Genomic DNA, 12,000 nt, shown 5'->3' with positions numbered 1-12,000 from the left:
TTCCACATTAAAATTGATCCAAAGCAAATGAGATTCACACGTCAAAGTCAGAAGTCACATTCCTTTTAAGAATATTTACTCAGCTACTATTATAAGAAAAAGAATGATTTGTCATGATCAATGTCCCTTTTATACAATGTGGAAAAATTATGACTTAAGGTACCTATCATTTATTAACTCTCTTATTTTCCTTTAGGTGCTTTATAAATACTGTATCAAATCCTCACAAGAATCTTGCAAAGCAGATATTGGTATCTCCGCTTTACATACAAAAAAACCAAAGTCGAGCCAAGTCACTGGCCCAAGATCACACAACTAGCAAGAAGCGTATCTGGGATTTCAAGATCTGCCTTTGGGGGGGCGGGGGTAGAGAGAGGGCGGAACGAGAGATTCCCACGCAGGCTGTACGTTCCGGACTGAGCCTGTCATGTCGGGCTCAATCTCACAACCCTAAGATCATGACCTGAGCCAAAATTAAGAGTCAGATGCTTACCCAACTGTGCCCCCCAGGCGCTCCCCAAGATCTGTCTTAATGTCCCCAAACCAAAGTCCACATTTTCTTTCATACCTTGAAATGTCAGCATGCCAACCCAAGGATTAAATTTTAATTAGGGAAAATAAAAACAAAACGAAAAGCAAAACCAAAAGAACACAGGCAACATCCCTATAAAGTTTCCCAAATATGAATTTCAATTTAAGATTCGAGGAAGAGGAAATTTTTATTAACTTTCACACTTCACAAACCATATATTCCACTTACTCTTATACATTCTAGTTAGGTTTATAAGTATTTTCTGAGAAACTGAGAACCGAGCACGGATCTTTCCTGCTGTGTGCTGCAATCAGATTCTTCCTGATCACCGTGAAGGATATACTACTTACTATACCTCCACTCTGAGGAAAAGAGCTGGAAATAACCATCTTAACAAGTTTCCTCCTCATCCATTAACTTAGTTGGGCATATATAAGAACACTGGATACATTCAGTAGTGTGAAAAGATAAATGAAGGTGGGAATTAATTTCTAAAATGACTTATTCCAGAACTTCTTCAAATAGTTAACTTCAATGTATGATTTTTTTTTTTTAAGGTTTTATTTATTTGACAGAGAGGGACACAGCGAGAGAGGGAACACAAGCAGGGGGAGTGGGAGAGGGAGAAGCAGGCTTCCCGCTGAGCGGGGACCCCAATGCGGGGCTCGATCCCAGGACCCTGGGACCATGACCTGAGCCAAAGGCAGACACTTAACGATTGAGCCAAACAGGCGCCCCTCAATGTATAATTTTAATTCTTAAAAAATAGAACCAATATCCATGAAACCATCGCCCAACTGATGAAATGAGCCAACAACTTAAAATTTTGTGCTCCTTCTTTCTTCTGAATTCCTGCCTCCATTTTTGAGGCAATTACTTCTGAATTTTGTGTAAATCATTACCTTACTTTAAAAATATTATTATGAATATATGGATACCTAAACAATATATTTAGCTTCATCTTCTTTTCACTTTATAGAAAGGGTTTCATGCTGTATGAAAGCCTTTCACTTAACATTCCATTTTTAAAGATTCATCCACATTGTAGTGTGCAGCTATAGTTTATCCTTTTGGCTGCTGTATTATGAGGTAATATTCCATTGTATGTGTAAAGAATTTTCTGATCCATTTTCATGCTGGTGAACATATATGGGTTATTTCTAATTTTTTTTTGTTTCAAATGATGTTATTTAGATATAGATAGATTTTCAGAAACAGATTTCTTATAGTTATGCCAATGCTTTTTTTTTTAAGATTTTATTTATTTATTTGAGAGAGAGAGACAGAGCACAAATGGGGGGAGGGGCAGAGGGAGAAGCAGCCCCCCCCGCCCCGGCCCAATGAGCAGTGAGCCCGACATGGGGCTCCATCCATCCGAGGACCCTTGAGATCATGGCCTGAGTGGAAGGCAGCCACTTGACCAACTGAGTCATGCAGGCTCCCCAGGTATGCCTATTCTTAACAGGTTGGAAGGTAAGTGACCATTTCATTTATTTCTTTTACAGGTAGTTGCCTCCTACTATTGCCTGGTTTCTATTCTGCACATAATGGTGTTTTTAAAAAATGTATCAACTTGTACAACTAAATCAGTTTTAAAGCTCACAAGTTCTACTTCCCAAGGATTCCTGGAACACAGTTTTACAATTTAAGAAAAATCTCACCCCTATAGCCCCAACATTTTACTAGTTGTTATTAGCACAGAAGGGTTTCTCTGATAAATCATCATCATGATGACATTGGTGAAAGGGCCAGATGTTTCTGCTAAATTATAAGATTTTTTTTTTTCTGAGAGAAGAGAGAGTACGGGGGGGGGGGGGGGCAGGGGGGGGGGCAGAGGGAGAAAGAGTCTTAATCAGACTCCACGCCCAGCGTGAGCCTGACGACACAGAGCTCCATCTCATGACACTGAGATCATGACCAGAGCCGAGATCAAGAGTCCAAGGCTTAACCAACTGAGCCACACAGGTGCCCCTAAATTATAAGATTATTCAGTTGAACGATCATGATTTTTTCACATGCTCCAGTCCTCCCTCCCACTCACTTCCTTCCCTCTCTCAGACAAAAATCTATTATGTCCACCTCTAATGCTGAGATTTCTACAGTTTTAGGTTTATAACATTTGAAAGACTCAGTACTACTTTGCAGATATTAACTGAGGATGATAATTAGTACTATAAAATGATTATACCTGAGAAGCTGAGTTATCATTATTTTGTTTAGAAACAAACACTGCCAGGAGTATTATAATGCATAATCTTTTCACTTATTAAAAATAACCAGCATAAGACTAGAGCTAACTCCTACCTTAATAACAAAAATCGACTGCATGGCTAAGTACCATAGGCAATGATTTACAGATATAAAACTACCAGCAACTTATTAGATGATCTTGGGAAATTTATCCTGCTCTTGTCCTAATTTACTCAGCTATAAAACTAAATAACTAGCTTCACAAAAGTCATGGGCTTGTTGAGAATGTTGCCTGTTTTGCACACCTTTATACATCTGCTTAAAACAGTACCTACCAAATATCAGAGTCTTTTTTTTTTTTTTTTTAAAGATTTTATTTATTTATTTGAGACAGAGAGAATGAGAGAGAGAGAGCACACGAGAGGGGGGAGGGTCAGAGGGAGAAGCAGGCTCCCTGCCGAGCAGGGAGCCCGATGCGGGACTCGATCCAGGGACTCCAGGATCATGACCTGAGCCGAAGGCAGTCGCTTAACCAACTGAGCCACCCAGGCGCCCCCAAATATCAGAGTCTTAATAGACACTTGGTATAGATATATAACTCCAAAGCACTCTATATCTTGCAATTGTATATTTTCACCCTCCTATTTCACCTTAACCATGAAAACCCCCAACTTCTACAAAATCAAGCTGTATTTATGCCCCAACAAACAAGTCATTCTAACAGGCTTTATTCATTTGTACATAACATTCATTAATTTAATATGCACAGGGCACCTACTATATGTTAGTCACTAGAGACATGAAAAACAAAGTAATAAACAAGAAACAGGCAATTACAGGTGTTTAAGAAATTCCTAAGTCCTTGTCACACAGATGGCTATTCAGTGTTGTTTACATCCATAACTATTTTCTCCATCAAATCAGTGACTTGTGAATTTCACATTCATTTATTCATTTAGCAAGCAGGGCTTTGCTGAGTAGAATGAGAAACTAGAGGGTTGCTGCTGTCTGAAAAGGAGACTTCAGTTTAGGATGGGATTCCAGTGGTGGAGGTGATGAAGGAAGCTGCGAGCATGTGGACTCCAGAGCCAGAATGCCCACAGTGAACACTAGATCCACCACTTAGAAGCTCAGTAACCTTGGCAAATTACTTGTTTCTGTGCCTGCTTCTTCAATGACAAATGGGGATACAATATTAACTACTTCAGAGTTAAAGGAAGTAATGTAAATAAAATGCTCAGCATAGCACTTTGCACAAAGTAAGCAGTCAGTAAATACCAGCCATTATCATCACTGTTAGTGCTTGAGAATTGAGGGGGGGATAAAACCCCATGCTATCACCACATGAAATTTAAGTCAGGAAGGATGAAAGCTCACGGGACTGAGGCAGAGGAAAGTGAAAAGGAAATGTGAGCAAAGGGTACACTGGGGTATCTCCCAGGCCTTGAGGAGGGAAGAAGCGATGGGTCAGAGTTTTACCAACCATTCGTATCAGATGACCAGATTTCTTAAGTTCATCAAGGCAGAGGAAACAGATGTGTATGTCTCTCAAGAGTCCCTAAAGACATTTAAAGTTAGAGGAACCACACTCTAAAAGGCAGCATGCTCAAACAACTTCTGCTTTCTGCATGCCTCTTGCTGTCAGTCTGAAAGTCTCTTTTCTCTGTTTCACAGCGTTTCAAACTTTCCCAGCTCTGCCCCACCTTCCATGCCTCCCCCTCTGACACTTGTTGCTGTCCAGTCTATTTGGTATGGGGCAACTGTAGAACCAGCCAGTCACAGAGACAGGCCCTGCAAACAGGGATACCACCTTGGCCAGCAGCCCTCGCCTGATGTTTTAGGAAGACCATGAACCTTTCATAATTATTCGGATGTAGCTATGGGGGGGGGGGACACCATATTGATACTCTCTCAAGTATAACTGCTTTTAAAACTCTAAAAGCATTTTCTTTCTCATAATTTCAAGCTGTGCTTATGATATGCTGCTGACTTCTCAAAATAAATGTTAAAGCTCATAGTTGAGCCACTTTACACTATAGGAAGAAGTTTCCATTTTAATAAGGTTTAGGTGGAAATATAACAGTTGCGATATCCTGCAAAATTCATTAAAATGGGATTCCTTGGGGCGCCTGCCTGCTCAGTGGGGAACATGTGATTCTTGATCTTGGGGTTGTGAGTTCAAGCCCCACATTGGGTGTAGGGCTTACTTAAAAAATAAATAAATAAATAAATAAAATGGGATTCTTTTATTTATGATGGCTACATGTTACCTTTTGTACAATGATAAAGCGGCAGTATGTCTTTTAGGCAACTCTCTTAATTATTTAAGGAATTTCCAAAAATATTAGATAACAAGGAGATACCATCCAGTTAATTCTGCTACACTCTCACCATCATCCTCCCAGACTTTTTTTTTTTTAAAGATTTATTTATTTATTTGAGAGAGAGAGAATGAGAGAGAGAGAGCACATGAGAGGGGAGAGGGTCAGAGGGAGAAGCAGACTCCCCGCCGAGCAGGGAGCCCGACGCAGGACTCGATCCAGGGACTCCAGGATCATGACCTGAGCCGAAGGTAGTCGCTTAACCAACTGAGCCACCCAGGCGCCCCCTCCCAGACTTTTTACTATCTATAACCTACACTAGAAAAATATGTTCTCTCAGCTTCTTTGTAAGATTCTACCTCTTTAACATAGATTTCTGTAAAAGCCAAACAAAAAGGAGAAAGATACAAGATAGAATCAGTCAGGTGAATATGTTTTGAGGACAATACTAGTCTTTTAGTCCAAAAAGTTGCTTTCTTTGCCACCTTTCCTCTGCTCTCTCTCAGCACATTTTACTGCCTTCTACCTAAACTGATTTGAGGGAGCAGACAGTGATTAAGAACATGAACTGTAGTATCATACTATGCAGGAATATGAATTCATTCTCTGTACTTCACTTAAAAAACTGCATTATATACAAAAATTGAATCATTATGTGGTACATACAAAACTGATATAATGTTATATGTCAATTATACCTCACAAAAAATAAACAAACAAAACATCTCTGGAGAGAAGGCCAGAAATCTGTGCTAATAAGACATCCAGGTGATTCCGATTGGTACTAAAATTTGAGATAAGAACTATCCTAAAACTACAGGACCTGTGTCTCTGGAATGTAAAGTTCTAAATCCAAGGTTCCCCTATCAGAATTTTTGTATTTCATAATAAATTAGGTAAGTTAATTAGAGATACTGAATCAAATATTCTGATGAAAAATATGTTGTAGCCATCTACTTATGTGAATTCTATATGGACTAATCCTCCTGCCCATTTTTTTTCTTTTCAGTTTTCATTGTTAAGAGAGTAGTTTTATGTATTGGCACTTCTATTGGAAATTTTAAGAAATAAACAATCGGTAAGTACTGATACATGTGAACTTTTTAGCTCTCTGTGTGGCACATAAAAAATATTCCATAAATGGCAGCCACCAAGTACTACAATTATCTTACTACTCACTTCATTTATAATTGTTTGGGTTATAGAACTATAGTAAAACGTCTTGTAACCTGCAGCCAGGTTACTGCAGCAGCCAGGTTACTGCAGCAGCCAGGTTACTGCAGCAGCCAGGTTACTGCAGCAGCCAGGTTACTGCAGCAGCCAGGTTACTGCAGCCACAGCACACCGGAAATGGGGGCCGGACCCAGCTCGGGCCACTGCAGCCTTGTGCAGAAGGGACCCACCTGCACTTAGATATTAGATGCTCTGGAGTTCTAAACTCCAGTTCTGGTAGGCACTAACCTACAATTAAATACTGTCTGAAGATGCTACATTTCTGAAGGCTTTTTCTTTCTTTTTTTTTTTTTTTAGGGGTGATTATATCTGTCCTTTGACAAAATAGCATTTAATGGATCAGATAGTGATTCTTAACCCATGTTAAAGCATAATGCTTTCTGGGGGCGCCTGGGTGGCTCAGTTGTTAAGCGTATGCCTTCGGCTCGGGTCATGATCCCAGGATCCTGGGATGGAGGCCCGCATCGGGCTCCCTGCTCGGCGGGAAGCCTGCTTCTCCCTCTCCCACTCCCCCTGCTGTGTTCCCTCTCTCACGTTCTCTCTCTGTCAAATAAATAAAATAATAAAAAAAGCATAATGCCTTCTGGAAGACTATTAATTGATGAAAAAAGAAGACACAAAAACAGAAATGTCAATGGAGGATAAATTAAGATCAGTGAATAAATATATACATACACACAATATATATACATGCGCATGTACATCTATATGTATTTTTATATTGTATGTGTATAAACTAGACATACAACTATTTTTCTTCCCTTACTCATTCCTGCGTTTATACACAAATGAGAAAGTTCCTTCCCCAAATCATGGATTCTTAAAGTGCATCTGTGAGAAAGTGCATCTGTGAGAAAGTGCATCTGTGAATGTTTCCAGAAGCCTCATTCTCTGCACTTTCCTGGGCCCAACCAAGGTATTCACTGTTAGGTATACTCAACTTCAAAGTGGGTGGTCAGAGTAATGCTCTCAGGCCTTCCCACCTTTTTTCTTCTTTCTATTCTTCTCTTAGCCCCTTTCACCATCTCAAAACAGCACATACAAATACAGAAAGAAAGCTGCTTCTTTGTTGAGTGGAACCTTTTTTTTTTTTTTTTGGAACACTGCTGCAATTAGAAAAGACAAGGGCAGAGATGTAGGTTATTTGCATGTCACTGTCATAAACATCAGTGTTTGCTATAGCTCCGGGAGTTGGAAGAAGAAATGAGTAATGGTCAATAGAAGCTGATAACTATGTACACAGCAGGGGTGCCTCTTCCCTCCAACCAAGAAGCCACCTCTGACTTATCCTGTCCATCCACGAGAAGACTTCAAAAGTTAGGGTGAAAAAGGAAGGCATTAAAGGATTGCACCATGGCATGAAAGTGGCTCCTTCATATATAGTTTATGAGAAATTGGTGTGGAAGGTCCTACACAAGGGGGAAAAGGCCTCATGAAATATGAATACACACATGTCTGTGAATGCATGCAAAAGTTACGGAAGAAAACTCACCAAACTCAAAAGTGATATCCTCTGAAAAGAAATGGGTGGGGGGTGACCCCCCAAGAGGAAAGTGCACTTTGTACTCAATGTACTCTTTCATGGTAAAGATTTAAACAATGAGAAGATTTATATGTTACTTGTAATTTTTATAAATCAAGTATTTTTTTAAAAACATGGAGATTTAAAAGCTAGAAGCATAAAAATTTAGCAGATTAGCACTCCAAGACTCAGGAAGTGACATGATCCAACAAGGCACATCAGAAGCCTTCTTTCATATTGCTTTGAGCATGCTGAATATTTTATAGACATTATATCTAGCAGGCTTTTACACTGAAACAGTATACATCATGAACCCTGAAAAGTTTAGGCTACTTCCCCTGCACACATTTTTGCTATTCTTTATCAGTGTCATTCAGAACAAAGCTTCTGAACTCAAATGTAAAGGTTAATTTTTAAAATCTCTGAATACAGTTAAGATTTCTAAAATAAAAAGATGACAATACCTCAAAATTATTATATATTATGCACTTTTGGCAAATACATTAGCAAGAGTTAAAAACTGGGTGTTGAGGAGGCAAATATTCACTGGGTGTTGACGCTGAATCCAAGTACTGTCCTGGTAACTGAAATGAGAAATCTTTTTAAAAACTGTTTTGTCTAAGGTTGCTCAAGTCAACGGCCAGGAGATCCAGAGTTCTGATATCCAAGTACATCACAGAAAGTAATTTTGCACTGACCACAAAGAAATGTTGTAATTAATATACAGAGTATTCCTTTTTCCAAGTATGCGTGTGTTCTGAAGTACATATAAAATAACAAGGTAAAAATAAAAACTCAAAACAAGAACTACTTTAATATACCTACTACTGTTGTAAGGTAGAGACTAAGAGATCACAGGTATGAAACTTCAGCTTTAAGTCTTCCATTCCTGATCTTGATCATGCTTAGGCCCTAATTTTCTAACAATACTTAAAAAAAAACAAAGCCAACCCTTAATAGGAGGAAGAATCAAATAAATTAACCTAAGTTCAGATAATCCCCACAAATGACACTGGCCAACAACTGAAATTTCTTCTGTCAAACTTTGTACCACAACTGTTAAGAGTTATAAAGAACTGATAGAAGTGTTTTCACTCTATAGTGATGCGGTTAATAGGCAGATTACATAGAAATAAAATTTTGAGAAAAAAGAGGCTGTGCTTAAAGAACAAACGAGAAAGCAGATTCCTTAGAAAACAGAAAGAAATGTGAATATTCTTATCTCTACCTCCTCTGCTTATCAAAGGACTAATTTCTATCTTGATTAGACACTCCCATCTGGAGATTAGCACAGACCACCCCAACACACAAACTATGGTTTCACTAAGACTGTTAGGCAGTGGTCAGTGCTGGCCCTCTTTCTAGGTAATACAGAAAAGGTGACACTGGACTACTACCTCCAGCTGAATCCAATGGCCCCTAAGCTAGGAGAACCATGCCACCAGTTTCCAAAGTCTGGTTTCCTTAAAGAGGACAGGCTTGGTAGGCAAGGAATCTGGGTCAACTTCATTCCTTCTCTAAGGCTGTTACTTGGGACAGATCACTCAATAATACTGATACTTAGCTTTATCTGAAAACGTGGTATCATCTGTCTCACAGAGACGTGAGGATTAACTCTGATATTCACAGCACATGCACACAGAAAATATTCGACTAATGTTAATCTTCTCATAGGGAATGGATGGGGGGGGTAGAAAAGGCAAAGTCGGGATTTCTTGTTTGTGTAGAGCAGTTAAAAGGTTTGTTGCAGTGATCAAAGAAATCTCTAGCTCTATCTCTAGGAAAGAGAGATTCCCTCATCCCCCTAAGCAAGTTTCTCCCCCTTTTCAGAACTCATACAGGGAAGTATTTGACATTTATAGCACGCCTTGTATCTTTTTTTTTTTTTTTTTTTAAGATTTTATTTATTTATTTGACAGAGAGAGACACAGTGAGAGAGGGAACACAAGCGGGGGAGTGGGGGAGGAAGAAGCTGACTTCCCGTGGAGCAGAGAGCCCCAGGACCCTGGGACCATGACCTGAGCCGAAGGCAGTCGCTTAATGACTGAGCCACCCAGGCGCCCCGCACGCCTTGTATCTTCAGCCACATTTTCATACTGTAAGACCCTGTCTTGTTAAACCAGATTTAACACTCTCCAAGTCTTTTTATACACATTGCCCTACTCTAGGGCCCCGCTCATGGCCAGTAGCAATAAACATCTGTTGACTGATAAAGCACAAAGTGGGGTCCGCTGCAATCAGAGGGCTCCCCCATCCGTGCTATTAAAAGGTGGAGGCCTCTCCCTGCCAAACGCTACAATCTCGCGAGGGGCCCTTCCAAAGCCACACATCCCCTTCTCGTCGTCTCGGGCACTGTTCCTCATTTCTCTTCTCAATCGGGGGACACATCTGTGATATCTACGGGTGTGGCGTGAATGCTGGTAAAAATTTTAGTGGTACAACTGAGGCAGCCCGGGCGGCGGCGGCGCCGCAGCCACACCTACTCCGCGGCCGCGGCGCCGGGAGCCCGCAGAAGGCGGGCCAACCGCGCGGCCGGGTCTCTGGGCGCCGCCCCCTCCTCGGCCTCTCTCGGGAAGGCTCCCAGCCTGGGACCCGGGGCTGGGACCGGGGAGCACGTGGGAGGCTGGCGAGGACGAGCGCCCGGCCCAGGAGGGGAGGGGAGGCCGAGCGGGAGCCCGCGGCCTGGGGAGACTCGGAGGTAAACAGTCCGGCGCCCGGACCGCGGCAGTTCCCCCTCCCCCCCTTCCCGGCCGAGTCCCCCCTTCCCGCCGCCACTCACGGTGCTTGCCGCCGCCGCCGCCGCTCGGGTAGCTCAGCAGCAGGAAGGGCAGCGGGGAGCCCGGCGACGGCGGGGTCCTCCAGGCGCGCTGTTGCTGCTGCGGCGGCGGGCGCGCTGTGAAGCCGGCGCCTCCATCGCCCGGGTAGAGCAGGAAGAAGGGGGCGGCCACTGGCGAGCCGGGCTCCGACTGCCCGGCGGCGGAGGCCAGCGGCGGCCCCGCCTCGCCCTCTCGGTCCGCGCCCCCGGCTGGAGCGCGGCGCGGCTCCTCCAGCAGCTGCTCCCCGCCCCTCGCCGGCTCCTCGCTGCAACTTTCCGCGCTGGCGGTGGGTGGCGGCGAGGTCTCAGCCATTCTCGCTCCTTCCTTCGCTGCCGCCGCCTTCGACTCGCTCCCGGGGTCGGGCAGGGGAGAGGAGGGTCACGGCGGCGAGCCGCCGCCTCGTCCCCGTCCGCGCCGCCGCCGCCACCTTTCTCCTTGGCCGCGGGCCGGCGTCTAGGCTCCGCCGCGCCGTCTACAGCCCGCCCCGCCGCGGTCCGAGCCAGCTGGAGCGACGGCCCCGCCCGACGGCGCGGTCTCCCTACCGGCCGCCTCCTCCCGCCCCGGCCCCCGCCTAGCGGCGCGGCTCCCCTAGGGGGCGGCGTCCTCCTCTTCCCACTTCCCACCTTCCGCTTCCCTCCGCCGGCGTTGACCTCCCTCCCGACCCTAGGGGAGGAGACGGCGCCCAGTGCCGCGTCCTTACCCGCCCCCGGCCCGGCCCTCTTAAGCCGTCAGGTGTGTTTGGACGCCGGGGCTTGAAAGGTGGGAGACCTGGCGAAATAGCTAGCGGCGTTTTTCTGTGTTGCCGCCTAACTTCAGCGGTAGCACGGAGGCACAAAGATCTGGGTGGGAGAAGAGGCGAAAGCTAATTTTAAAAAGGAACCTCCCTCCCCCCGGGTATTAAACTGTACCATTTGCCTTTCACACACAAGAACTTTAACGGTTGATTCACGGTTTTGATTCCTGAGCTTTTTATGTGAGAAACTAGAGGTGGGTGTCTTCCTTCTACCACCTCTTTTGTTCCCTGTCATGTGCGCCGTATAGAAATCTTGTCTTTGCTTTGACTTCAACTCCCTGGTTTTCTGGTGTTCTGGGTGCGCATGAGTGCATTTTAAGCTAAACAGATTAGAATTTATAGGACAAGCGTCTATTATAGGTCGACAGTTTTCACTTTCCTTGTGCTTGTGTCTCGCTAGTAATTGGCCGCTGTTGCATTATTTTGAATGTTTGAATCAATGATTACTGATCCAGTAATTCCCGTAAGTAAACACTTCTTTCTTTAATAAAGACATTTTCCAGTTATTATCGTTATTTCTTACGCTGGATTCTGTGAACCTGCCCCGTATTTCCTAGCAGATTAGCTTTGTGTTCAGGTTGCAAAATGCTGGC

The 12,000-nt window shown here is 43.6% G+C and overlaps 1 protein-coding gene across 2 annotated transcripts in view; it reads right to left on the bottom strand.

The window, feature by feature from the left end:
* Positions 1-11,137, bottom strand: part of RUFY3 (RUN and FYVE domain containing 3) — a 78,262-nt gene extending 67,125 nt beyond the window's left edge. The window contains exon 1 of one of the 2 annotated variants that reach the window (XM_032400502.1): positions 10,578-11,137. In XM_032400502.1, the coding sequence (XP_032256393.1) occupies positions 10,578-10,926 (349 nt within the window). In that variant the 5' untranslated portion in view covers positions 10,927-11,137. The remainder of the gene's footprint in view (positions 1-10,577) is intronic. The other variant, XM_032400505.1, reaches the window with a different exon arrangement.
* Between the last annotated feature and the right edge of the window lie 863 nt (positions 11,138-12,000).

The sequence above is a fragment of the Phoca vitulina genome, unplaced genomic scaffold (assembly GCF_004348235.1).
Source record: "Phoca vitulina isolate PV1807 unplaced genomic scaffold, GSC_HSeal_1.0 scaffold3, whole genome shotgun sequence".
In the NCBI taxonomy this organism is placed as follows: Eukaryota; Metazoa; Chordata; class Mammalia; order Carnivora; family Phocidae; genus Phoca; species Phoca vitulina.
The sequence above is the reverse complement of the archived record's forward strand: the minus strand, read 5'-3'. Positions and strand labels throughout refer to the sequence as shown.